This window comes from Suillus plorans (genome assembly GCF_016647745.1).
Source record: "Suillus plorans strain S12 chromosome Unknown HD556scaffold_13, whole genome shotgun sequence".
In the NCBI taxonomy this organism is placed as follows: domain Eukaryota; kingdom Fungi; phylum Basidiomycota; class Agaricomycetes; order Boletales; family Suillaceae; genus Suillus; species Suillus plorans.
The window spans coordinates 403835-431210 of NW_024537397.1; the positions used below are offsets into that span (position 1 = coordinate 403835).

Here is a 27376-nt window from a genome sequence, read left to right on the forward strand (position 1 = left end):
CAGGTTATAGCAATTACTAAGCGCCCAACCGCTCCGAGCCTCTCGAGTCTCGTAACGTTAAGTTACTGCCAATACATGCTTCAATGGCTATCTTACGCCGTTCGTGAAATCTCCCGTGCGACGTGGAGCGCTCATGTATCCAACATCGGTTACTTGACACCGCTAGTCCGCGATACAGCCTAACCCAAAAGCCGCCAACTCGAATTTCCTTCTATGGTCCTGTTTCAAAGCCTATATCTCTAAACAAGTTAGCAGCAGTTCAATCAGTTACCAACCACTGAAAGGCTATCGGTCATGATGGCGATTCATAACGTTCACAACCGTGACTTTCACAGCCCAGACCATCATGTTTCCTATGCATGTCGGCAATAGGAACGGATAGCACAGCGTTAGCTGAAAGGAGAGAATGCTATTTAAGTTCCGGTTTCTGCGCCGTCGCGCTTCTCTCGTTTCTTCATTCAAAGACGCCTTTCGTTTCTTTTGTCTTGGATCATTACTTGTATATATCTCTAGGGTGCAGGCCATCTTTCTCGAGGTCATCATCCACACTAAGAGACTTACATGCCAGCCACTACCATGTCCTCCTGGATCTCGTTCTCCGACATCTTTTATTTTACTCGCAATGCGAGAAAAGCGCCTCTCATCCCAGAGGGCTTCGTCCTTGAAACACCTTTGGAGTGCAAGACCACTACGGCCGCAATCCAGCTCAAGCCAGAGTCTCCAACATCCCGCTCAACACTTCCTACCATTTCCCAATCACCGGAACCTTTGCCCGCGTCTTCCACCCCACAGACACCCCTGGAGCCAGTCATTTTCATAGGAAACAACAGCACGGAAACCCTTGTCAACGTTGTTTCAAAGCCCGGGTTTCCAACTTCAATTCTGCAGCTCTACCCATCTGCCAATGAGGCTGCGCATACACGACGCATATCGTTCGCAGATTGTGCCACCCCCTCACGTCCTGTGAAGCCTGTAAATGTCATTGACATGGGCCAGGTCTCGTACAAGCCCTCCGCGGCAGCAGTGGAAACGCCTGAGCAAGCAAAACCTCTCAGAGAGGACGTCCCTGACACGGAAAAGAAATTAAAGAGGAAGAGCATCATGCGGAGTATGTCCTTGCTTGGCCCTCGTGCATCCGGCACGAAGGCGCGCCGCTTCTCGGTCCCTGTCTTTTCTTCGCTGACGGATGCCATGAATAAGCGGGCAAGCAAGCGGCCGTAGGCCGCCCCAGTCCAGGGCGAGGGGAAGAGCACCGGAGCATCACGATAGCTTAGGAAGTGAATTCCGCAGAAAGGCGCACCGATGTTTGAGCACCACACATGCTATCCGTTATCCTATGATATCTATAATTCAACCTTAATCATTAATTACCCACATTTTGCCTCATTTTGTACTAGGGTGGTCCATGCACTATTGCGAACTACTTTGGCTTACATCGCAATCTGGACAATGGTTTAGCATATACATCATTCAAGACACTGTAGTTCTATAGTAGGGCATGGTTCTGGAATGGAGGAAATATGATACACACGATAAGCATACGGACCGTTTGTTTGATTATCATAAAGCCGCACGCGGTTAGGTTCGCTGCGCATATCGACTGCGGTTCCGGATTCGTTCCCCATAATTCAGGGTCTGCAGGTACAATCAATAGCGGCGACAGGAAAAGGAACAAGAGCGGACACTTGATCGCAATTTTGAATCTCAGTGCGTTGTATATCGTTGGAGCAGATGACAGAAAGCCGAAGCCAGCTAATGAAAACGGATGGCGGCCAGCGCTGACTACGAAAGGCGTTAGGTAGGTGTGGTCGAACACATGGAAAAAGCATCAAAAGTGGTGAGGCGTAAAGCAGTCGACGATGTCAAGCTGCATGCAGTGATAATTTAAGATAATACCTGCTCCCACAAGGGCGATGCCCTGTTGAAGCGTCATTAGAGGAACAGCACCGTCAGAATGAAATATCCGGAAGTATGGGCTTTGTGGCACTCCAGCCTGTGATCAAGCACTCTGTCGGAAGTAGTAGAGATCCGGTGAGCAAAACAGCTGATGGCACGTCTGCGCGCTGATCATGCTTTGACAGGGCTATCTCGCGCGACCCGAACGTCTATCCCAACCCTGACAAGTTTTATCCCGAGAGATGGCTCGACGAAAAATCCGTGAAAGACCTCGAGCTCAAGTTCCCTTCATACGGTTTTCGACGCAGGTATACCTTTTCCTGATAAACCACGTTGTGCAGTAGAATCTGCCCAGGGCGACACATTGCGAATCGCTCGATCTTCATCACCTTTTGTGGTCGTTCAAGATTACACAGGACCCGGAGAATCCTATTGACCAATCGGGCTTTGTGGATGGTGTGATTGTGCACCTAAAACGCTTCGCTGCGCACTTCAAGCCACGGTTTGGAGACGAGGCGTCGTCGAGGCCAAGTATGGAGAGGGGTTGTAGGACCTTTCAGTGACGTATCACGTGTGTATATATGAGCTTTGGGATGTGGTATTATTTTCGTGCCAGTGAGGGCTGGTATTTTGGCACGAGTGGCCTACGGCGTGAAGGATATTTAAGACATTCTTTTCAGTGTCTGAAATAGATGTCACATGGTCTCCATATGCGCAGTCCAAGACAATGGGACATGTACACTAGGTAAGGCTGGTGATGCATTGATGGTTAAGCCTAAGGTAGTAGGAGTAAGTGTGCCTTGATGGACGTTGTTATGTAATCAAGATTCAACATCAGGCCTAGGTCGCACAGGAGGTCGTGTCTGGTTTTTACGACAACCTGATTGATGATTCAGGGAGATTGGACTACACGAGCACTGAACAAATTCGCAAGTGAAAGAATATTGCTTCAAGAACGAGGGTGCTCACAGACTAAGCCACACGGGTTGTGCTCCAACGTTCTAGATAATGACATCCCCGTGTTTAGGAACGACAAAAGCTGCAAGACGTTCCTACCGCATCGTGACGAAATTCACGGGCCGCCGCGGCGTACTGTTAGCTCGTCGCTCTGTCCGTCCATTTGAACCGCCTTGCCACTATCGTCGGAGTCGATGATGCGCATTTAGTAACCATCAAACGACTCGAGATGGATCAAATATAGCTCACCAAGCCAAAGCTATACGACATCAACGTTGAATATTGAATATTGAATGACGAACGAAGCCCTTGAGAGGTTCTACGTAATCTGGATTCCGGCTTTCCAATACCCCATTTCTGTTCTGGACATGAACATAAACCTTTGCTTTCCTTTCCAACAAGACGGGGGCGTCATAAGCTAAATGGAACGAAATATCACTCACTTTCTTGCAGTCCAAACGGCCCCAATGCAAGGATTTTCACAGCCGCGTCAGCAATGAATGGTTGGTGGAAAATCAATACCACCACCCATCTCCAGGTTGAGCCTTCAGCAATTGATCCTGGGAGGAGTTAGATGAAGTTGTCAGTCCACCCCGACCGTGCTCAATCTTCCGGGTAACTGCAGAATACGTACCTGTAAATAAACTGAGCCGCGAGACAGAAAGGTCGAGCTACCAAGCGACTCGGCTGAGTCGGCCCGTCTGGTGGTCAAACATTGCCACGGTCAGGTTTAAAATTTGAAATTTGACCTATTTACCGCGACGAGCTTGATGAGATCTGAGACGGGGCCGCCGCATGTGCTGAGAGAGATTCTATCTTTATATACAGCAACAAACAAAGCGACGCGGTACTCCATGACAACTCTATGGGCTGTCCTGTGGGGTAGTACTTGACTCTGCGAGAAAAGGGGAAATACTCAAGTAGACAATATTTGGTACCGATAATGTCTGTTTTGAGGTGTTGACTCGAGCTTGCGCTTACATCCGAATTGCGTCTTCCGGGTTCCCTCCACTCTTCCTTCGACACCCTCCTCCGCTCGTCACCCAACCTGTTTGCATGTGTGTGCTGAGAAAACTGTAACTCATGCACGCACCTGAAGTGCGGGACGCGGCCAGCTGGGAATATTAATGTTGATTTAAACGTTAAATGCACTAGAAATCTGATTAATCCGAGTCGGATGATCAAGCGTCACATGAAAGGTTATCGATTATCCGGAAACTCGACTTCCGCTAAACTTCCGGCAGATATTAATAAGGATAGAGCAGTCATAAGCAACCTTATCTTTTCCCCTCCCCAAACACTTCATCATGCCAACTGTACAACTTCCATGCAAGGTTCTCGTCTCTGGCGCGAACGGCTATATCGCGGTTTGGGTTGTCCGCACCCTTCTCGAGAAAGGGTACTCTGTCCGTGGAACAGTCCGGTCTGAGGAAAAAGCAGTACACCTCAGGCAACTATTCAGCTCGTATGGTGATAAGCATGAGGTCGTCGTCGTTGAAGATATCACAAAGGTGCTCATACTCAAGAAAGTGATCGCGCGGGACCTTACGGTGATGTATTTTAAATAGGATGGAGCCTTTGACGAGGCAGTTAAAGGCGTTGATGCTATTGAGCATACAGCCTCTCCTTTTCACATGAATGCAGATGACCCAGATGGTACATTGTCACGAATTAATGCCCTGATTTTTATTTACCTGTTGTTAGAACTTATCATTCCCGCAGTTAATGGTACAGTTGGCATGCTGAAGAGCGCTCTCAAGTATGGGTAGGTGCTTCGTCGTCGTCTGAAGATGTACTGGTAATTGATATCGCGTCAGCCAATCCGTCAAGCGTATCGTGATCACTTCATCGGGAGCTGCAGTCCTGCGGGACACGACAACGCCATCCACTTTCTCCGAACTGAACTGGAACGAGCAATGTCTGGAAATTCTGAAAGAAAAAGGTCGCGAAGCGCCTAATATGATGAAGTATCGTGCTTCGAAGACTCTCGCTGAGAAAGGTACGGGATATCAAACATGCTCATCGTGGACTGGCGATTCTCATGTTCTTACAGCGGCCTGGGAGTTCTGGAACAAACATAAAGCTAGTGTCGGCTGGGATCTCACTGTCCTTAACCCACCTTATGTGAGTTTCTTCAATGTCAGGAAGTTTAACCAAGACGAACTCACCCATTTCTCAATGATAGGTCTTTGGGGTATGTCATAGACATGCTTCTCGTTGGCTTTCCCCTAGTTAACCTACTTCTTCCACAATAGCCCGCTATCAATGAAGCCACAGCACCATCCGGATTGGGCACGTCCTCAAAATTGTTCTACAACTATGTCGCCCATCCAAACTCCAGCGGAGCAACAAACGAGTTCCTTGCTTCCTTCGGTACAACCTGGATCGATGTGCGTGACCTTGCGGAAGCGCATGTCATCTCGCTCGAGAAGGAAGCTGCAGGTGGCGAACGAATCATCGTTAGTGCAGGTACGATAGCTCCGTCCATCCAACAATGATCGGGCACTTACCTTTCTCCAGGACTTTGGAAATGGCAGGATTTCAGTAGGTGCTCTCCGTTGCTGCTGTTCTATCACTCACATGGTATCTTGTAGTTGACGTTGCTAATACAATCTCGCCGCCACCGAAACTCGCAACAGGTGGTCTGCCGAAGGGTAACCCTGGTGCTGGTACTGGACACCCCTCCACAGTGCACTTCCTTCAGTACGACACCACGAAAGCTGCGCGAATCCTGGGGCTGAAGTACCGAACTATAGCAGAGATGACGAGGGACACGCTGGCAGACTATGAAGCAAAGGGATGGTAATGCATTCTATACAAGAACCCGAGACAAGTTGTATGTAGCGTCATGGATGAACAAGAGAATGAAAGTTTCTACACGATCAATACTAGTAGATGCATGTGAAGCACAGGCGGTGGGTAGGCTAAAGGGGTTTGGCACTGAGACGAGCAGTTCGAATTACCGACAACTTATAAGTGCGTTTTGTAACGGTATTACATTGCGCATTTATAAGTTGTCGGTCTCACGTCGCATTTTCCGGGCTGTTGTTGATCTATACCGTATACGCGCTAGGAGAACCAGCGGGGAGAGACGCTAGGGTACACGAGTGAGAAGACATACACCTCAGTATGCGTAGAAAAATACTGAGGTGTGCTACAGGCCGATACGAGCTATATACGAAAGATAAAGTGAGCTTAGGTAATGAACCGGCGAAAAAGTTAGCGGAGGGCTCGTATGGCCAAGAAGCAAGAAACAGGAAGACGAGTGCGCTGCATGTGGTGTCGATAGCGATAAGCTTAGAACAATAAGGTAATGCGATGTCTAAAAGGTAAATCGTCATCTAACGTCAACATACCCAACGTATGTCCATCTAACCGTCTGAAAGGCCCAAAGGTACGGGAGTATGCACTTGTGGAAGCATTAACACCAGTAACTGTAGTTTAAATGTATCAGTCCTTGTAAATTATTGATTTGCACGAGCCGAGTCTATGCGAGGCTCGCTCATGATAGAATTTCAGGCTTCAAGCATTTAGCACTCTGGCCAGATCTATGCGAACCTTTCTGTCCGAATTGAGCCGGTTGGATGAATGATTGTCCCTCGCCCGGGATAGCTAGTTCCAGCTCATTCCTGGATGCACTTCTCGGATGTCCTGGAGAAAATGGCCTGTTACACTCTGAAACAGGTTAAAGATATAATTTTCATGTTTGCAGAATGATGGGCGCCGGATTATTTTAGGTATATGCCTTTTGAAGAACAGAGATCGTCGGAGAGTTTTAGTCTGTACGTTGATGGTACCGAGTCTATGTATACAGACAAGGCTCACATTTATGCTCGTATCATATATACAAGCTCACAGCAGGAAACAGAATGACACACTTGCGCACCAAGAACAAACCACTTGTTCGTGGCATTCGCGTCGTTGCTCTCCGAGTCGTTGATTACAGTTAGTGCCTTCGGAATTTGAAGAGGTCGGACGAACATGCGATCATGGTCCTTCTGACCTCTTCAAATTCCAATGTCTGAACACCTATATTTGCGTATGTTGCCAGTTTGGATTGGTCCTCAAAATGTCAAGTTGCAAAAGATCGTGCTGATTTTAGAACCGTGGCCTAGGTAGATGTTTGTTGACGCCTGTTAGGATTAGAAGCCGTTGACAGACAAAGCCAAACAGCCGTAAGTGACTCTACATGAGTCGGCCATGAGCCATATTACATCAATCAATTTCTGTTTTTAGACCGCTTTTATCACCACGCCTTTCCAGCACAGAGTTTTGGTCATGATTGCTTGAGTGCTGAGGTCCACAGGACCCTCATACACATCTAGCATTACCCACGCGCCACGCGTTCTTGCCTTTCATCCATATTGATCACAATGGAAACAACTGAAGAACTCCAACAACTCGAAATCACAGCATTAAAATCCATTTATGATACAGATTTCTTTGAGCCCCCACCCCCCAAGGCTTGGAAGGTCTGTCTGTTCGTCTTATTGAGCTAGTTCGTAAATGTGTATGTGTATGTGCATGTCTAGGGAGCCACCAGATTGCCCGAATTCATCGTCAAAGTCACACACCCCGATCCAATCCACGCCTCCAAGGTCTACTTCCATTTGCATATCAAGTCAGACAATCCTGGTGCTCGTATATATTTCTGTTCTAACAAACGTCTTGTTAGACTACCTAAAACATATCCCACCCTTGCAACTCCGGTATTCACTATACAGAAGCCTCGCGGTATCAACCATGATCATGAGATAACTCTTCAGAAGGCCATTTATTCTGAGGCTCAGATGCTCCGGGGATCTGAAATGGTCTTTCAGGTGCGCATATATCCACAGTCTAAGCCATGTTCGTGCCACTCATGGCGTGTTTTGTTGCGACTAGATCATCACGTCGGCTCAAGAGTGGCTAGCTGATCATGTCCATCCCGCCATTGAATCCTCCGGCTCTCTTGCTACTGAGATGACGAAGCGTGCCTTGGAAGAAGAAAAGGTACGATCCCCATTATCGTCTCACTGAAATGTATTGAGATCTGGATCAGGAACGAAAGCGACGAGAGGAGGAAGAGGCCGAAAGGGAGTTCGAGTTAGCAGCTCAACGTGCTGAAGAACTTCAAGAACAGATTCAGGCTGATGCGCAGAGACATATGCTTGCCAAGGAGATGCAGTATAAGGCAGCTCGGCGAAGGGCGCAGTCTGATGCTACTGAAGTTCCCTCTTCAGGAGACACCCTCACAGAGTCCTTTCCAAACGAAATCGAATTCAGGGGAGTACGTTTTAATGCCGTCAAGATGTTTCATCCGCGGAAAGGTCAGTTTCCTTTCATATCTGTATTGTCTGGAATATTTACCTCGTCGAGGAAGAGTGTCTTGGTATTACATACATTGCAGATCCGTTGTGTGACGACGTGAATGCAACACTGCCGCTCGAGGTTCACACGATCAGCTTTAACTCGGACTACTACACAACTACTCAAGGTCAGATAGACGCGCCTCATTCCAAGGCAGCTGGCTTATTTTCTTCAGGAAAGAAAAAGTTACTCGCAGCAGAAGCTGAGATCCAGAAGCTGATCAATATCCAGCACCCAAACCTTCTAAGTACTCTTGCTGTCAAACTGCACTTTCCTTACTCTGCCGCTCCACCGCGCTTGACTATTCTCTCCGAACAAAGACCTGCATTAACATTGCAAGACGTTCTTGAGGATTGTGAACGTCTTCGAGAAGATCGCGCATCAGTTTGTCATAAAATCTCTTTAACATCATCGTAGCATTGAAATACTTTGACTCTTATAGGAATATCTTGGTCAGATTCTGTCTGCCCTGAATGCGGTCCATTCAGCAGATATAATTCACAGAGGTACGACCCGTGTCTTGACCCGCACAGAAACTCATATCGTTCTAGGTCTTGACATTTCTTGCATTTATCTTGCTACGAGAGAGAACAGAACGCACGCCAAGATGGTCAGGATAGGGAAAGTTGGGTTTCATGCACGCTTGAAGGACTACCATAAGTCTAATCCGTTTGGCAACGGCATATCAAACGTGAACGAGGAAGAGTATATACGTCCTACACCTTGGTAAGTGATGTGGGGATGGTACATAAGGGATTTTCATCATCTGAACGACCATTACAGGTTATCCAAAGATGTCATTGAGTCAGTTCTATCATACACTCGGGGACGCGATATACACAGCGTTGGAGTAATCTTCATGCAAATGGTCAATGGAAGAGACGTCATGAGGCAGTTTAGTGATCCTAATGAAGCTGTGAAAGCTGGTAATCCATGTTCTGTCACACTTTGTTGTGCTAGAGCTTATTTCGCTTTTCAGCGGCTCTTTCTCCTACTCTCCAAACATGCGCACTGAATATGTTGATGCATGCGAAGAAAGTTTCCTGCTTGAGCCTTTTAGCGGAACTGGCATCAGCAGTGCCTCTCCAATGTCCACGACGAATTGGAATTCCCACAACAATTCCAGTAGTTAGCAACGGTAACACTGATAGTTCATTTCCGTGTCTTTCATCTCACCTATTTCCCCAGATCTCAGGACTCCGAGACCCAATGGATACTTTGGTTCTCCAGAGAACGACTACTTCCGAGTTCCTCAGCGCACAGCTCCGGCCAGTCGTTGGAAGGAGGATTGGGAGGAGCTCGAACTCTTGGTACGTTAATGTATATGATCCCCTGTTCCCTCGCTTACACTAGTATCCAGGGCAGGGGCGCCTTTGGATCTGTGGTCAAGGCTCGAAACAAGATTGATAATCGCATCTATGCAGGTATGTGGTTTCAAATTCAAGAAACGAATATCTGATAGACTTTGCGCCGACGTATAGTCAAAAAGATTCGCCTACGATCAGATAAGGACGACAACAAGCTGTTCCGCGAAGTGAACGCTTTAAGTCGGCTGTCGCATCGCTTCATCGTCCGATATTACACGACGTGGGTTGAATTCAACGAGTCAAATTCAAGCAGAATGTCTTCAAATTCTGACACTGGATCTGATTCTTGGACTGAGGGTCCCATGACCAACGTGCCCAAAGCATACGAGAGCGAGACATCCGATCCATTCAAGGTAAAATTGGAAGAGTTGGACGATTATGGGTCCAATAAGACGTCTTTTCCGAGCATCCATTTCACACGACCCGAGATCAAGAATGATAACCACGAAGAGGATGAAGAAGACGATGACAGCGATGGAGATTTCGGAAATCTCTTTTCCTCGGAGTACACCACAGACGAAGATACTCCGAAAGATCCTATCCAGCCCCGAACGTTGTACATACAGATGGTAAGATCTATACACCATTGGCGTCTTCACTGAATTTATCTCTTCAATCAGGAATTTGTTGAGCGTCAGACTTTGAAAGAGGTGCGACATTCGTTACCCATATTTTACATGAATCGATTGAATAATCATCGTCCAGCGAGTGGCAGAGGGTTTGTCTGAAGAAGAGGCTTGGCGGTTGTTTTATCAAATCCTCGATGCCTTGGTGCACATGGGTAGCATGGGTATTGTATGTGGAGTCTCACTCGATTTTCTGTCTGTTCTCACGTCATGACAGCTTCACCGAGATATCAAGCTCACGAATATCTTCATTGGTATGCACTACTCTTACTATCTGTTCCAACACGCTCACCCTTCACTCAGATGGGAAAGGGGACTGCAAAGGCAAGTACTATATTTGTGCTCTTGAGTGCTGTATTTGACGTTGTGACGACCAGTCGGAGACTTTGGTTTGGCCACGTCGAGTTTAGCTGCTGTTGACCCCTCAGATCTATCACCGTCTGTCGTCCATTCAGACTCTGAGCTAACACTCGGTTTGTCTCAAATCGTTCAACAATGGTTATCGCTGACGCTGAACAGAGGTCGGAACTAAGTTGTACATCGCTCCCGAAGTCCAGTCTAGAAAACGAGGACCTCGCAATCACAACAAAGCCGACATGTACAGTTTGGGGGTGAGCAAGGTTTGAGAACCCGTCGAACATAGCCTAATTCTTCTTAGATTGTTTTCTTCGAGATGAACTTTCTTTTCTCCACGGGAGCGGAGCGTATAGCCGTGCTCGAAGATCTAAGGAAGCAGGAGGTATACTTCCCTCGAGATTGGGAGCCTCACCGTTCTAGTCAAAAACAAAGTTGGTTCCAATCGATTAACAGTAGTCTAATGCGCTGAATCATTGCAGTTATTTCTGCGCTCCTTCGTCATGACCCCGCCGAGCGCCCAACTGCACTGGAACTCTCACAGAGCTCTCTTCTCCCTCCCAGAGTAGAGGATGAATACTTCAAAGGAGCTCTGCGGATGATGAGTATGTATATATCCATGCAAAGAACGATGATGCTTATGCGCAAACGGCAGCTAAACCGGACTCTCCGTACCACCAGGGCGTGTTGTCTGCCTTGTTTAATCAGCCTGTAAATCAGGCTCGAAGCTATTTGTACGACATCGAAGCTGAAATTCCCGAGCACGCGTACCTGAACGACATCGTTGAGGACCGAATCGCAGCCATCTTCCGACTTCATGGCGCAGTTGACATGGAACCTCCGCTTTTGCTACCGTTATCCAATCCCGAAGAGAGCCAGAATCATGCTACCCTTATTGATCGTCATGGAGAAATGGTTTGCTTGCCAAACAACGCGCTAGTACCTTTCGCTCGGTTGGCTGCACGAGCCGGCCTGCGAAGAATCAAGCGATTCCATATCACGAATATCTATCGGCCAAAGTGAGTCTCTCCAAGCTTCTTCAAAACGTGTTTTTAACGAGGGTTCTATCCACAGCTCCGCCCCAGGACATCCAAAGGCTACAAAGGCAGCGGTTCTTGACATCATCACTCCCGATACCAAGCATGGGCTGATGGCCGCTGGAGCGGAGTTTCTCATTCTTCTCAGCAATTGCTTGAACAGTTTCCCAAACCTTGCTCAGAACTACGAGATCCATATCTCCCATTCTAAGAGTATGAAGTTTTTTTGTATTTTCCTGACTTTCACTGACATAAAACTAGTCGCGGATCTTGCTTTGAATCGTATTCCGGAGGAGCTCCGTTCTTCGGTGATAGAAATCATCAATCAGTCGAAGTCTACTGCTCCACAAAAGCGAGTATCTCTGTTGAAGAAAGGCCTCTTGAGGAGTACGACGGATGAATTAGAAGCCCTTGCTGAAATAGGTGATTTGAAAACAGGCGTCAATGTGCATGAGCTAATTGCTGGAATAGATGAGGACATCGACACTCTCCTATCCAAACTTGAGAAGGTTTCGCCCACCCTTGTTACGGTCATGAAGCCCGCTGTAGAGGAAATCAGGCAAACGATTCAATTTGCCACATCTGGGGGCTTCTCGGCTCCTGTCTTCTTCCATCCGTTGATGTGGGGCGCTCATCACATGCATTTCAAGGAAGGAGTGCGTATCGAAGTCGTCAGACGAACTAGGCGGCTGGATGTTCTCGCTGCAGCCGGACGGTATGAAATCCAATATTGAAATTGATGTTATTTGACATCCATAACAGATACGACAATCTCATCGCTCAGTATTCCAATCCGAAACCTAGGACGGATCCTATCTGTGCATTCGCCGTACAAATCGCTCTCGAGAAGATCGCGATGGCCTTAGCGGCCTTCCAGAGCACCTCTGTCAAAGCACTCGTTAAGGAACAGCGGTCATTCGGTTTCTGGAGCCCTCGGAGATGCGACGTTTACGTCCTTTCATATCAGACAGGCTACTTGCAGGACCGTTTGGAGGTTGCTTCTTTACTATGGCAAAATAACATCAGCGCCGATATCATGTACGATGCCAATCTCCTGGAATATGAACATGAAAGTCACGTCGACTCATGCTCACGCGAAGGAATATTGTAAGTTCAAAACCAGAATTACCTGAAACATATACACTGATGTCTGGCATAAGATTTGCCATTTATCCTCGACCCCGCACCGTGCGTCGCGAGCAGCCCGCTTTCAAAGTGAAAAGCATCTTGAAGGGCACGATTTATGAAGGTTTGGATTTTTTGAACTTTTCCATGTTCCGAGGCTCATCGAAGGGCAGTTTCACGCCAAGATCTTGTCGGCTGGCTTCAACACCAGATTGCTGAGCAGAAACGCGTAGACTTGGCTACCTCAGGCTCATCTGCCTACCCTGACACTCTCACGATTCCTGCACCATCCAAGGACGCATCTGCCCCTGAAGTACAACTCATTCTACCCGTCGATACGAAGAAGCAGAAAAAGCATGTCAAACAAATCCTTCTCGATCGAGGTAATGCCAATTACAGATGTAATTTCAAGTCGACTGACGTTTGTTTAGCGTACGAAAGGGCCGAGCATCTTAAAACGGCAGCACAAAATGGATTGCCGATGCTTGCTGTTGATGTTCCGAATGCGGTCTTTGATACCCTGGTGAAGAATGCCTCCTGGATCACCGATGAAGAGACCTGGAAGGGAATTACAGCCTCCATGCCTACTATTTACATGACGTACGCTCAGCAAATTCGCGAAGCAGCTGCTAAGCGAAGAGCTGAAGGATTCCCTTATTTGCTGTTGTATGCCACACGAGAGGAGCGCATGCAAATTCTTACTCTCAACTAGCCAATTTCCCAGAACTTGTTTACCTTACTTTACATGATGCCCACCGTCTACTCAATTTTTTTTGTAGTCATGAATTCGTATTCTCTCGCGCAGGGACTTGTATTACTGGAACCACAGACTTCTCGTACGATGTATTCAAATTTAGCACTGCCGGATTCAATTAATCCTTCCTACTTGCTCCAAGCTGTGAAAGTCTCTTGGAACCCATCGGCATTATCGCTAGAGCGGATGACCCCATCCTGTGACACGCTGAGCTGGTACGTAGTACCTATGGTTGACACACTGTATGCAGTGACATTTGACGCGGAATCGACGTTGAAAATTTGCGGTTGGCAAGTGTTAGTGGTCAAACAGTCCTGGCTATAGTTCTGAACGAATAGTCAATTCGGACGAGCAACAAAAGATCGGATAGCGCAGTCCACTCACCCGAAAGAAACTATAGAAGCCCGCTCCTGTACGTGTGATTATTAATGGCGTGCAAGAAGAGACAAAGGTAGAGTAAATACCAAATATGATGATGTCTTTCGATGACTGAATATACATTCCCCAGGCCATGTCGATCGAACTCGAAAAGGTAGGGTCACTGTAGGCCGAGACAGTGCTATAAGGTGCTGGAGCAGCCGGAGAGGGTTGGTAATATGGCTTGAGCGGCATCAGATAGAATGAACCTGGTAGGAAGATCAGTTCATACCGTTTCAGTCTGGGCAAAGCCAATATAGTGGTTCTGAGCGTTCACTAGGCTATACTGGTACAGCGCAGCGTGTTCAGCTGCTTTGATAAGTATTGCGACAATGTCCCAGCTTGGTGATCACTCACAACCTAGGTCAAGTTGTCAGGGTGAGGTCACCAGAGTCACAAAAGCCACGCACATGTGCCAATAAGCCAAACTGGGCCATGAGACTCGGAAAGAATCCCGCGACCAGTAAAGATCGAGATTTTAGAGGAGTTGGAATCATCAAGGTCGTGGTCGGCGGTCCAGACCCATGTGCCCTATGCGAAAATATCAAATTAGAGAAGTTTTTGGGGCTTCTAATCCTCGTACCTCAAGGTATGCACTCGATCCAGAAGTCAAATGTATCCCAAGGAAAGCAGCTTGACAGGCGCTATTGACAGAGTCTGAGGGACATTGTGAATACTGCATGTTTGTCCCGGCAGCTAACAAGGAAAAGTTAGAACGTTTCCTATTAACAAATCTCGAAAGATTTACCTCCACCCAACCTGTACCATTATCGTTAGCGCATCCCGCATCCACGAGAGAACCAAAACCAACCTAATATGGCTGTCCCACATTCCTGCCGCTGCTTGCTGACCAGATGGATCATGCACGTTCCACTCGATCATGATGGCACCGGAAGCTGTGAGAAATCAGGTTCAGGAACAAGGTAGACTATTTCCACACGTACTAGGGCCTGCAGTGGTGAAGACCATATCGCTTATCTCCAGGACACCTTGAGAATTTGCTGCGCCTGCTCGAATAACCACACGTGGGTTGTTCTGATCGCTGAAAGCACTCCCACCAGCCATGATGACTGACCAGGCTTCGCCGACGATCTGAGCTCCAGCGGGGATGGTGATGGTATCGGTCACATAATACGTCCCGGCATCGAAAAAGATGATCTTGCATCCAGCGTACTGATAAGAGTTGTCAACTTGATTTCAATAGGGCAAAGTAACAAACCACACCTCATCAAGGGCGTTTTGAATAGCGGTAGTGTCATCTGTGTGGCCGTCGCCTTTTGCACCCTGGCTCTTGATGCTGATGAATTGACTGACAGCATAGTTCGCGTACTGAGGATGAGCCTTTCCGAAGATTCGTCCAGCGCTATCCAAAAGTACGGAGGGCTTATTTGCAGAGACGATGTTTCCCTGTGTAAATGTCTTGGACCCACTGGTTCCGGAATACACATTTCCTTGACCCCAGGAAGCGATTGTCGTCGTACCACCAGCAAGAACTGTGGTTCCACCTGCAACACCAACTGCGGTGGGAACATTTCTCAGCTTGATGTTGTTGAGAACGAGGGAGCCGGCCAGTTGACCATTACTCGCTACCGAAGAGCGAACGAAAATGGTGGTATTAGTCACAACTGCATCGATGATAGCCTCTGAACCGACGGTCTAGATAGTATTTAGCTATTTGCAAATTCAAACACTCGTGAAGGCGAACCTGATTGCTTGCTGACGTTCCACCGGTCGCCAAATCAAAGCCGATCTGTGATCTGTCAATTCTCACTGGTAATATTTACAAGTTTAACACATACTTTGCAATTGTTGATCGTGACTCCTTGAAACGTGAATCCTGGAAGAACATGAGAACTGCATAGATTTCAATAAGCTGATCATTACCCCAATTCCAGATGCCAGAGACAGCTGTCAATCGATATGGGTATTTAGAGTATCATGACATATTGATAGACGAGAGGACAAACCTGTTGCGGCATTGTTGACGGTCAGATTACGAACCGTAAATTGTTGGTTACCAACTTGAATACCGTACTTTCCTGGCGGAATGTTACAAAAAGAATAACAAAAGCAATCACATGGATTTACCTCCGTTGAATATCATGTCTGTCATGCAAATTTCTTATTTTTGTATCAAAACAGATTCAAAATGCTCACCTCCCATGAAACCGCCACTGATAGTGATAGGTTGAGAATTAAGATCTGAGATAAGAAAGCGAGTCTCTCACCTCCCATTCTCCATGAACATACCTTGGTGGTTGTTATTAGAAGCGGTGGACATCTCGACCACGATATTGATGAGCGAAGTGCCCTGCGAAACCTGCCAGTGCAAACCAATTGCAGAAGTTGATGCAGGGATTTGCCTGAGGTCGATTATCAAGTTGCGAACGGAACGATAACTAGACGTTCATGAGCTATGCTACACAGTTCGCAGAAAAAATAGCGCACAAGTTGTTCTGATTAGTGAACCATTGAGCACCCCAACCATCGGGAATGTAAGGATCAGCATCTGGGTAAAATTCCCGTAAGGTGGCGTCTACATTGAGAATGACGGATAATGTACCGATCACTGCAAATCCTTTGAAAGACGAGTTGGCAAGGAGGGTTGGAGGTTTCTTTGCATCCCCAATAATCTGTGTGTAATAGTACGTGTCAATCGCCGAGGAGACGAGGTAAGTCCTGCCCGATGGTCAGCAGGCAATCTCGTGACATGAGCAAACAGACCTACCCCGTAGGGAAATACACGATGGCAGGAGTAACACTGAATGCCACAATCGGTTAATGTATTCGCAGAGAATCAGTGACGCTCTGCACTGACGTGGAAGAATCACAAGATCCGCCGCCGCAACGTCCACCGGAGGACATGGCCGAACTGGGATATGAGTAAGTTAATGTTTTGGGTAAAGAAAAATAACATGCTTGATAGCAGCAGTATCGTCGGTGATACCATCGCCCTTGGCTCCAAAATCCTTGACATTCCTGAAAACCTGGTAAGAACTGGGGTCCGAGTTGAAAGCCGAAGTTCCTTGATGCTTGATAGTCTGAAGCCAATACGGATCACTTGGAGCCGCTGTTCCACTACCCAACGGTGTTGAGCAGGATCTGCCCAACCCTGAGACAAGAGTAAATAACGCTAACAGTGAACTCAACAGGAGAGACTTTGAATAATGCGACATTGCTTCCTTCGGGTGATAAAATCGAAGGTAATGAGGAAAGTGGACACAACACAACACCCTTTTATATTGCTGAGGGCAATGAAGTGGACGATTAGCGGAATTGGGCAACCTCTTGATTAGCAGTACCTCAAGAGCCGACAGGAGAGGTATGAAGTCAAGAACAACTCATGACATACAATTCCGAACGGCGCGCTTTCATTTTGGGGAATCCGCAGTATGACAGCAAGGCTTGGAGCAGGTGTACCACGAGGTGCCACGGAACTACAATTCGTCCATGTAAGTGATTCCTACTAACACATGGAATATGCATTTTAGTACGTTCAGAATGGGCTCACCTAGCGCAACCTAGCTCATCATCATTACCACGGGAGACGTTGAACGATTTAGCACACGGTAACCAGCAGATTGCTAGAGTCCTAGACTTGCATTCTTACTTCAAGTACAACATCAGCTCGTCCGGATAATTCGGCTATCAAATCCGTGGTGCAACCGGGTATAGCGTAGTTGAAACCTTTCGGGCCATCCACAAGTAAGTCGTGCACCTGATAACAGAGAAAAGGGCAAGAGTGTGCTTCACTCGTTGCTAAAGCTGCTCGACGTGCAAGACCAAAAAGGTAATGTCGAGGTTACTTTTTAAAACTCCGCGGTCCCGCAACAGGAAAAATCTTTCCTAGTAGAAACCACAATTCGTTCCCTGGACCCTGGTGGGCCTGGATAGTCATTCACTCTGAAGAGGCATGGTGCTCATCATTCCGCGAGTGCCCAAGGCTGCCCGCTCTTGCATTTGATGCTCATTCATTTGCCAGATGAACATGATACCTTGAGAAAGTCGATGCAACTAAGACAGCGTCTTTTGATGAGTGAGTGCCCAGAACTCTTACCACCATGATGATTCCGGATTTAGTCAGGGCCTCCTGGCAATTGACCGAACTAGTCAGCTCATCTGTGCCATGTGGGAATAGTAATATATGAGTAATCTTACAGACGCTTGCCTTGCAGCATCGCGAGGTTGCCAGTGCACACGAGATTTGTCCCTGAGTCTCTCCTAACTTGTCAGACCTATTGAAGAAAGACCTTCGTTCCTTCTAATACTGCCCCCCTGAGAATTGATCTTTGCAGAGATCCAAGTGTCTTGGCTGCAGCAATAACTCTTTTCAGCCTTTCCGTTATCCGGACACCGGCCCACTCGGCTTTGGCATCGCGCATGCACTTCAAGTAGTGAGCATCTTGCAGTTGATATTGGACGAGCCACGAGCCGTCTTCTGACTGGTCTTTATTGAAATCAGGAAGCTGTCTCACAATCCCCGGGACTGCACGGGATTGGGTGGATGCCGACATATCTTCAGCAGCATTGAACGTTGAACATCAACCACCTTCTGCCAGCAGGGGGCTGCATGGAACTGGTGTAAGTGTAGTATGAGACAACACCCACTAGCACTGTGTCACTTTACAGGGTCACAGAATTGCTGTTGTATCGACTCGTTAGTTCCGACCGGAATGCAGAGTAATATCTTATAAGCAGAAAGTGCAGGCCGATCGACGAAGGTGTCCAATGGCAGGCACTTGGGGTGCAGAATGGTGTTGTCTATACCGCATCCGTTGTTTGTTGACCAGTCAAGGAGGACATTCGCCTGCTTTGATGTATTGCACTATTGATTTACCATCGCTTTCCGGACCAAGCTACTACGAACGGAATGGATCATAGTGGACGCGTCTGACAATACATAGTCTCAAAAGGTTATCATAGTGCGTGACTAGGATTGCCCCACGATTTCTTCCAAATGCCCCACATCCCACCTTGGGAAAAACATGACCGAAAACGGTTGCGGGTGTGCAACAACATTGTCTTTGAATGCCCACCTGTCTATGGGCGCATCCTTGGGTTCCAAGATTCGAAAAGCCCAGAACAAACACGCAAGAGTGATCAAGATAGAATCACTTGCGAGATACTGTCCTGGACAAACACTGATTTATCTGTTAGTCCAATATCACTGACTCGAACAGACAACTGACCGCCTGCCAAAGCCGAATGGGAAAGACTTGAGATCAGGACGAATGCGCCCGCAGGGTTCAACCCATCTCTGGGGGTCAAAGTTTTTGGGGTCAGGAAAAGCAGTTGCATCATGAGAAATAGACCTGTGATGTGCAATAGTCACCCGATAAGTCAAGGAGGACGGATGAACGATCGCACCAATGACAGCCGTAGACTGTTGCGCCAGCAGGGATCTGTAATCCCTTCTGAACGCACAAGTATTAATCCACAATTTGGGGCACGTCGAACGCCATAACCAGCTATGAATTGGTTATAAGATGCATATGTATGAAGGACAACCGCCTCATGTTGTATATATGGCTGCCCTGGTGTGAGGCGCCAAGTTACCGTCACATAGTTATATCATGTAGTGTTGCAGGCAAAGATATTTTGAGGGTAGTTCTGCTGGCAGAACTGGCAGAACCATCGTTTCAAATGGCAGAATCGCATGTCTTTCACTCCAACTTCGACTGTTGCAATGAGATGGAACGGATCGAGTGCGAAGGCGTCGTGAGGTTGAGCGGTAGCTGCTAGTAGCTCGGGCCGGACGCTGAAGGATCAAGTCGCCGCCGGGTGGGCGGGCACAAACGAACAGCGATTTCGAGTAATGCCATGTGTAGAGAACGATCAAGAAGTGCCATAGATGCGTAAAATCATAACTACTGTGTGAAAAGCGGTGGGCGGAAGGGGTCAAAGAATGGGTGTAAAGAGGTACTACGCTGACGAGAAGAATAAGTGGTAATTGCTTTGAGAATTCCTTACCACATTGGTCTGCGTCTGCAGCCGCGGTCGCATGTCCGATATGTTATAACTCTGAGCAAAAGGATCTGTTCTGAGATCGAGAACTGTGAGATAGTGAGACCTTGGGCCTTGGGAGCTATTGAAATTAGTCGCGTAAGCTAGTCACAAAGGAAATTATTTGCGATTCACTGTCCAATTGGAGGTAAGGATGAAAAGAACACGTGAGACGTGGAATGTAGTGGTTCTCGAAATTGTTGAGTAGCTAGACTTCGACGGGTCGACGACATGTAGAGCTGTTGTTCGTAGTCGGGCATTGCTCACCATTCCCTTCTCGACCGGGAGGTCGCATTGAATAGCGCATGCGCAATTTATTTTGAAATCCAGTTGATTCCGGGCGGAGTAAGCATTGCTGAGTACTCCGGTGTTTGCTCAGTCTGCGCGTCAATGGGTGCGTGGTCTGCTTCTTTTAAGATGTTCGAGCTTGAATAGCAACTTGCTTTTAGCATTCATTCAGCGTATCTATACTCAGCGTAGTCACCAGGTAGAGTGTCTGGAATTTTATCTTTGAATTCGTCGACAGATAGGTTTCGTGACGAGAGGAGAGCACGTCCGAACACCCGTTTAAAAATTATAACACTATCGGCGCAGTAAGCTCACCGTAATCATCAAACTTCTTTCTTGCAAGCAAAAAAACCGAGTCTTTCGCTGATTGGCCAAATGACAGGGCAAGTCAAAACAACACCAGACACCAGTTAGCATCTCCAGGAACGAGCCAAATACCTAAACCATCGATAGAACAACCCGTAGTAGCGCCGCCGTGGGATGTAGAACATACAACGCAATAAATAGGTCTCATGAACAAGGAATGTACTTACCACCGCCTTCGTCGATATGAATGCGCTTCTTCGACTTCTCGCCGGTTAAATACGTCCCCATACCCTTCATCCTGGCCACCATGCACAGTACTCGGCGTCTCGCTGCCTCTCATTTCACGCTGCTTGCGCCGAATCAATGCCAGCGCGCGTTCGCGTTCTGACGATTCACGTGTAAGGCGCATGGTCGTTGCATCCGAGGGTGGGGGAGGCGGTTTCATCTTATCATTTGAATCAGGTGGGGTGCGATATTTGGAACGATTCCACGACGGCCGAGGGACAGGGGAAGAATTATTCGACGAAGAGCTCGATGCAAGCTGATGCGTGATAGCTGTGAGAGGGTCATTCATAGTTTTTGAAGCAAGATCCCGCAATCTGAGATATTAAAGGGAAGTCATCTATGTAAGGCTGGAACAGTATAAACTGCGTACCTTAAGCGTTTGCTCTTATCATCCTCCTGATGTTCCTTTCCCTTATCGCGCTCGCTGTACCATGGGTTGAGGTCCTTAGCACTGGGAGCCAGTGGCACGCCCTTCTCAGTCTCCAGCTGTGCGGTTTTCTTCGTTGCTCGTATTGAAGTAATCGTTTCTTGCTAGCACCGTATCAGTATATGCGCACAAACCGTCAGGGACAAATCAACCTGTTCTAAATCCTCGAATAGATTGATATGACCTTGATTCGAATCCCTGGCAATGATGGAGGCCTTAGCATCCTCTATAACCTTCATATCGTCCTCTTTCTTCTTTCCCTTTCCTTTCCCAAGTCCTGCACGCTCTCGGAGGAGGTCCAACCGAGCCTCTGCATCAGCCAGCACCACCCTTCCCTCGGCCTCGGCCTCCTTTTGCGCAGCTTCCTCTTCATCTCTCCGTACGCGTTCGATGTTATCCCGGCGGTAGGGGTGGTATGATTTATGATGAGCGATGTTCAGTTTGCCCATGTCGAATGCGGATAATACAGTGTTTTGCGTATAGGTTTGAAGCTGTTTGAAGCCGCCGCTACAGATACAGATACAAGATCCTAGATAGATTCCCACGCACAAAGGCGTGTACACATTAATGTTGACTGTAGTATGGTATGTACTATGAAATTCGTATGAAATTAGTTCCTAGATATACGCCTTTACTCCCCCGGTGCGCACAGTTCCCTGATCACATTCTCATTGATCCTCTTCTGCAAACATATCTCGAACGGAGCAGCATATATGTTTGCAGTATCCGAGAAAGCAAACGTATCAATCTTCGCTGCAGGATTCTCAGAAAGGCGAAAAGCCCAGAGAATAAGAGCCGTGGTGATAAAGAGGGACCGATTCGCGACATGCTGACCGGGACAAACTCTTATATTTCAAATAGGGTATGAGAACGAGTCGAGACACGAACGATGTCACTCACCGGCGGCCAAAACCAAAAGCGAAAAACCTGAGATCATCGCGCACACGACCTGCATCGTCGATCCAACGCTGAGGATTAAACTTGTGCGGTTCTGGGAAAACCTCAGGATCATTTGCGATAGCCCTGAAACACCAGCGTCAGACGTAAAGGTCAGAGGACGAAAATGATTGCCTACTGACCAATGGTTGCCAATAACAGTCGCACCTGCCGGAATGAGGTAGTTTCTCCAAATTATGTCCTTAGTCGCACGATGCCCAAAGCCTGTAGTGCAGGGTTATCGTTCATTTATCGTGTCATTACCACTCAAATCACAAGACGTACCTCCAAGGTTAACAGGTCTCCACCTGAGACTCTCGAGCATGAACGCAGTAACCTGCGGCAGCATTTCCTGATCAGCAAACGTCGGCACTAATCAGGAGCTATCTCAGTCAGCAAATAAGTAAAGAAAAGGAATAACCTACGCCGCGTACGCCCCACGACTTTATCGAGTTCTTCTTGTACACGAGCCTGTTCATCTGCGTGAGTGGTAGCAGCCATGAGCGTAATTGTGATTGCGGACGCAGTCTATAACAGTTGTCAAGTTGAGACGCGATGAAATGTAAGAACTTACTGTATCAGAACCGGCCCCAAACATTCCTCCTGCAATGTATCCCAGTTCCTTGTCTTCGAACTGATACTGTTTCTGGTGCTCTAAAATGAACTTCGCAAATGATGGCCTCGCAATCCCCTCACGCTTCACACTGGTGAGCGAGGATATTTGTCACGACAAAAAAATCACGAACCATCTGTCTTCGCACCGCGTCCAACTGCCCGTTAAAAAGAGCCAGATCATCTTGGTGCCATGCCTTCAACTGACTCAAGTACCCTGGGACGAAACGCAGGATTGGATACGTATCCACAAGGTATGCTCCTGGCTTCATAGCTTGACCAAAACGCACAAGAGACTGATTGACGGCAACGATTTCAGGATCCGTATATGAAGTCGGAGTAATTTTTCCATAGGTGAAGGACATGACCACAGAAGCTGAATAACTAAAATGCTCGGATTACTACCTGTAGCGCGCAAGTAAGAGCAAGTGTTCGTACCGCATGGCATGACCTTGGTGGTTCTTTGGATCATTTAAGATATCCAGAACCAGATTCTTCGCATGACTGGTCTGGATGGGCTCGTAGGTCTCCGCAACCTTGGGTTGCAAGCCTGCATGCAAGACCCTGCTTTACATTTAGTCTGATCGCACCTTGTAGAAACAAGATGTGTACCTGCGCAGCCGGCGCAATCTCTCACCACTGCCCGCAAGGACCACTCTCAACCCATCAGATAATGTCTCTTGCGCTGCAATAGCACGCGGGCGGTCGGCAAGATTTGCTCCTTCTTTTTCCATGATATCCATCGCAGCCTATGACGAGGCTCACTTCGTACCTGGCTAAACGATAAATTGCTTGACGCTTACCTGATGACGTCCTATAATCACGAAAATCCTATGGCCTTGTTTGAGCGAGAACACAGGTCCGTATTGTTCTGTCCATCTCGCGAATTGAAACGGTGCACTGCGTCACGGTGAGGTGTTAGATAGAGATCATGCTGATGTCCCTTGACAAAGACTTACTATGACTTCGGCATCGTATTTCCTAATAGCCAATGTCCAGGCGGTCCAGGCGGCAAGGGCAACCACCTTGCGGCCTGATATCGTTGTTTCACAATCCAGACGCTGGCTAAGACGATAAGGCATGCAATGATAATGATAATCGCCATTGTTGAATGGTCGGGGTTCCTGATAGTCATAACACCCCACCACTTTGCAACACGTTAAGTACTCCAGAGTGACAGAGCAGTGACTTGCTGTGATGGGCGATGGGTACGGTGAGATTACAATGCATGATTGCACTGACTTGTACAAAGACAAGTTCAACACCTCCACCGATCAATCGGATGTGGTGTACTGCGGTCTTCTTATAGTATAGTAGGAACCTAATGATTACCCTGGTGATTAGTAGCGGATACGCGAATGCCAAAACATATCAACTCCATCCAAAGATTATCTTTATGTCGTTCTCTATGACCCATTGGATTGGTCGTGCCACAGGACCGTCGACTATCAAAGGTTTACAAAACACTATAATGGAGGTCGACTCGGAAGCGAAAGTGCCAAAGCGTACTAGTAGAATCTTGACCGTCTACAGTGACACATCTGAAAGTTGAAAAACCCAAAACGGACCTTTGAGTATCCTTCGAGGCTCCCACCTCGAGTTGGATTTGGTTAGTGCGCGCTTGTAGTTTTTTTTAGTCGCTTGTAGTTCGTAAAACGCTGTTTTAGTTGTTGTTTGTCAAAGAAGAGAAGGTTAGGCAAAGTTAGGAATAGGCGTAGTCAAGCGGCTACTGAAGTTTGCAACGATTTATTTTTAGAATGGTGACCCACTGTAGCTAGACTCGTGGAGGCGTGAGCACAGGCTGACTTGGGCCAACATCCAGGTGTTGCGAGGGAGCTGCGTGGGCTTGTCTCTCGGCAGAAGGAATCCTAAACCACTCTCGAAGCCCTGGTCAAATTTGGAAGTACTGCTAGGCTACGCAACTTGCAGTGGGAATTACAAGATGCATGATAATTCAATACAACTTGGATTATGGCTGTATGATTGTAGTAAAGTGAAAAGCGATGATTGTACACATGTTCCTGTGCATGATAAACGATGATCGTTGTTAGATCTGTTTCCATCTTCACGCTTCCACTTCATCGGTTGTTGCAATCCTCGACTCCCGAAGTGGAGGAGAATTTTGTTGGTTACTAATCGACATAACACAGTATACTACATAGGATAAGACGCATCGCGTGTTGCACGAACTACAAATAAAGCTATGTTCGACAAAAACCAAGGTCAAAAGCTTTTGGGGAGAGACAAGAAAGTAGCCTTTCTTATTGTGAAAGACGATGGACGCCGGCGCCAACACATATGATACGAGTACAATGAGAACTTTCAAGTTCCTAGATAAACGACTTTACTCCCCCGGTGCGCATAGTTCCCTGATCAGATTCTCGTCGATCCTCTTCGTAAGGCATATCTCAAACGGAGCAGCATGTATAGTTGCAGTGTCCGAGATTGCAAGTGTGTCAATCTTCGCTGCAGGATTCTCCGAAAGGCGGAAAGCCCACAGAATAAGAGCCGTATTGATGAAGATGGACCGATTCGCGACATGTTGACCAGGACACACACTGGTATTTTCAAGTAAGGCATAAGAAAAGGTTGAGAGATGAACAATACCACTCACCGGCGGCCAAAACCAAAAGTGAAAAACTTAAGATCACCGCGCACACGACCTGCATCGTCGATCCAACGCTGAGGATTAAACTTGTGTGGTTCTGGGAAAACCTCAGGATCATTTGCGATAGCCCTGAAGTATGAGCGTCAGACCCAAAGGTGAGAGGACGAAAATGATTGCCTACTGACCAATGGTTCCCAATCACAGTCGCACCTGCAGGAATGAGGTAGTTGTTCCAAATTATGTCCTTAGTCGCGCGATGCGCAAAGCCTGTATTGCAAGGTGGTCGATCATTATCGCGTCGCCACAACTCAAATAAGATGTACCTCCAAAACTGACAGGTCTCCACCTGAGACTCTCGAGCATGAACGCGGTAACCTGGGGCAGCATTTCCTGATCAGCAAACGTCGGCACTAATCAGGAGCTATCTCAGTCAGTAGGTTAACAAAGAAAAGATATAACCTACGCCGCGTACGCCCCACGACGTCATCGAGTTCTTCTTGTACGCGAGCCTGCGCATCCCTGTGAATGGTAGCAGCCATGATCATAAACGTGATTGCGGACGCAGTCTACAACAATTATCAACTTATGACGCGATGCAACGTAACTTGAAGAACCTACCGTATCAGAACCAGCCGCAAACATTCCTCCTGCAATATATCCCAGTTCCTTGTCTTCGAGCTGGTACTGTTTCTGGTGTTCTAAAATGAACCTCCCGAATGATGGCCTTGCAGTCCCCTCACGCTTCACAGTGACGAGTGAGGAAATTTGTCATAGCAGTAAAACCACGAACCATTTGTCTTCGCACACCGTCCAACTGCCCGTTAAAAAGAGCGAGTTCTTCTTGGTGCCATGCCTTCAGTTGACTCAGGTAGCCTGGGACGAAGCGCAGGATTGGATACGTATCCACAAGGTAGGCTCCCGGCTGGATAGCTCGACCAAAACGCGCAAGAGACCGATTGACGGCAACGATTTCAGGGTCTGTGTATGAAGTCGGAGTAGTTTTTCCATAGGTGAAAGACATGACCACCGAAGCTGAATAACTAAAATCCTCGTATTACCACCTGTACCAAGGGAGCAAGAGTAAGAGTTCGTACCGCATGGCATGACCTTGGTGGTTCTTTGGATCATTTAAGATATCCAGAACTAGATTCTTCGAATGTCTGGTCTGGATAGGCTCATAAGTCTCCGCAACCTTGGGTTGCAATCCTGCATGCAAGACCCTGCGCTTTATATTTAGTCTCACTGATCGCACCAGGTAGAGACAAGATACTTACCTGCGCAGCCGGCGCAATCTCTCACCACTGCCTTCGAGAACCATTCTCAATCCATCAGATAATGTGTCTTGGACGGCAATAGAACGTGGGCGGTCGGCAAGATTTGCTCCCTCTTTTTCCATGATATCCACTGCAGCCTATGACGAGACCCATTTCATGCCTAGCTAGCCGATGAGTTGCTTGACGCTTACCTGATGACGTCCTATAATCACGAAAATCCTATGGCCTTGTTTGAGCGAGAACACAGGTCCGTATTGTTCTGTCCATTTCGCGAATTGAAACGGTGCACTGCGTGAGGGTTAGATAGAGATAATGCTGATGTCCTTCGACAACGACTTACTATGACTTTGGCATTGCATTTCCTAAAAGCCAACGTCCAGGTGGTCCAGGGGGTAATGGCAACCGCCCTGCCGCCTGCCAATATCGTTGCTTCGCAATCCAGACGCTGGCCAACACAATAAGGGTGCATGCAATGAGAATCGCCATTGAAACTTTGAATGATTGAGGTTGCTGATAGTCAGCACACCCCACGCCTTTGCATCATGTTAAGTACTCCAGAACCGAGCGGCAACTTGCTGTAATGTGCGACGGGTACGCTGAGATTACGGTGCATGATTACACTGTCTTATGAACACAAGTTCGACACCTGCACGGATCAATCGGATATGTGAGTCATGTACTGCCGTCTTCCTTCCACGTTCACGTACGAAATGTGATAGTTGGATGACTGCCTGGTGATTAGTGGTGGACGCGTG

The 27376-nt window shown here is 47.5% G+C and overlaps 6 protein-coding genes across 6 annotated transcripts; 3 read left to right on the top strand and 3 right to left on the bottom strand.

Moving 5' to 3' along the window:
- Positions 1-576: 576 nt before the first annotated feature.
- Positions 577-2220, top strand: HD556DRAFT_1440259 (uncharacterized protein; the record flags this gene model as incomplete). Its single annotated transcript, XM_041306085.1, has 2 exons — positions 577-1217; positions 2082-2220. 2 exons carry the CDS (start codon positions 577-579, stop codon positions 2218-2220), a joined length of 780 nt encoding a protein of 259 aa, XP_041163240.1.
- Positions 2221-4160: 1940 nt separating this feature from the next.
- On the top strand, positions 4161-5659 carry HD556DRAFT_1440260 (uncharacterized protein; the record flags this gene model as incomplete). Its single annotated transcript, XM_041306086.1, has 9 exons — positions 4161-4364; positions 4422-4509; positions 4558-4618; positions 4671-4852; positions 4907-4977; positions 5039-5047; positions 5109-5322; positions 5374-5397; positions 5448-5659. 9 exons carry the CDS (start codon positions 4161-4163, stop codon positions 5657-5659), a joined length of 1065 nt encoding a protein of 354 aa, XP_041163241.1.
- Positions 5660-7051: 1392 nt separating this feature from the next.
- Positions 7052-13587, top strand: HD556DRAFT_1351249 (kinase-like domain-containing protein). The gene is made up of 30 exons (XM_041302380.1): positions 7052-7325; positions 7386-7474; positions 7529-7673; positions 7738-7845; positions 7895-8162; positions 8216-8329; positions 8378-8586; positions 8645-8708; positions 8754-8928; positions 8986-9128; positions 9182-9340; positions 9391-9512; positions 9563-9626; positions 9684-10138; positions 10190-10219; positions 10275-10364; positions 10413-10449; positions 10499-10519; positions 10573-10668; positions 10715-10806; positions 10854-10983; positions 11032-11154; positions 11205-11568; positions 11624-11799; positions 11848-12009; positions 12058-12301; positions 12349-12693; positions 12747-12835; positions 12885-13094; positions 13143-13587. The coding sequence occupies exons 1-30, from the start codon at positions 7227-7229 to the stop codon at positions 13421-13423; spliced, it is 4704 nt and encodes a 1567-aa protein (XP_041163242.1). The 5' UTR covers positions 7052-7226; the 3' UTR covers positions 13424-13587.
- HD556DRAFT_1462108 (glycoside hydrolase family 55 protein) lies at positions 13136-17058 on the bottom strand (the record flags this gene model as incomplete). Its single annotated transcript, XM_041308270.1, has 21 exons — positions 13136-13791; positions 13850-13875; positions 13930-14065; positions 14115-14191; positions 14293-14413; positions 14466-14558; positions 14690-14778; positions 14827-15055; positions 15107-15538; positions 15588-15632; positions 15682-15719; positions 15767-15790; positions 15850-15921; positions 15971-15988; positions 16040-16056; positions 16111-16281; positions 16331-16391; positions 16446-16561; positions 16611-16643; positions 16701-16754; positions 16802-17058. The coding sequence occupies 21 exons, from the start codon at positions 17056-17058 to the stop codon at positions 13594-13596; spliced, it is 2307 nt and encodes a 768-aa protein (XP_041163243.1). The 3' UTR covers positions 13136-13593.
- A 3644-nt stretch (positions 17059-20702) lies between these two features.
- Positions 20703-23844, bottom strand: HD556DRAFT_1440263 (cytochrome P450; the record flags this gene model as incomplete). The annotated part of the gene is made up of 15 exons (XM_041306087.1): positions 20703-21078; positions 21135-21295; positions 21326-21698; positions 21753-21782; positions 21842-22036; positions 22092-22214; positions 22271-22352; positions 22413-22499; positions 22553-22655; positions 22702-22824; positions 22874-23123; positions 23178-23303; positions 23352-23488; positions 23543-23639; positions 23699-23844. The coding sequence occupies 15 exons, from the start codon at positions 23842-23844 to the stop codon at positions 20703-20705; spliced, it is 2409 nt and encodes an 802-aa protein (XP_041163244.1).
- Positions 23845-24756: 912 nt separating this feature from the next.
- Positions 24757-27221, bottom strand: HD556DRAFT_191388 (cytochrome P450). The gene is made up of 11 exons (XM_041309851.1): positions 26962-27221; positions 26813-26909; positions 26622-26758; positions 26442-26567; positions 26138-26387; positions 25966-26088; positions 25811-25913; positions 25671-25757; positions 25533-25614; positions 25354-25476; positions 24757-25297 (listed from the first exon to the last, which is right to left on the bottom strand). The coding sequence occupies exons 1-11, from the start codon at positions 27105-27107 to the stop codon at positions 25084-25086; spliced, it is 1488 nt and encodes a 495-aa protein (XP_041163245.1). The 5' UTR covers positions 27108-27221; the 3' UTR covers positions 24757-25083.
- Between the last annotated feature and the right edge of the window lie 155 nt (positions 27222-27376).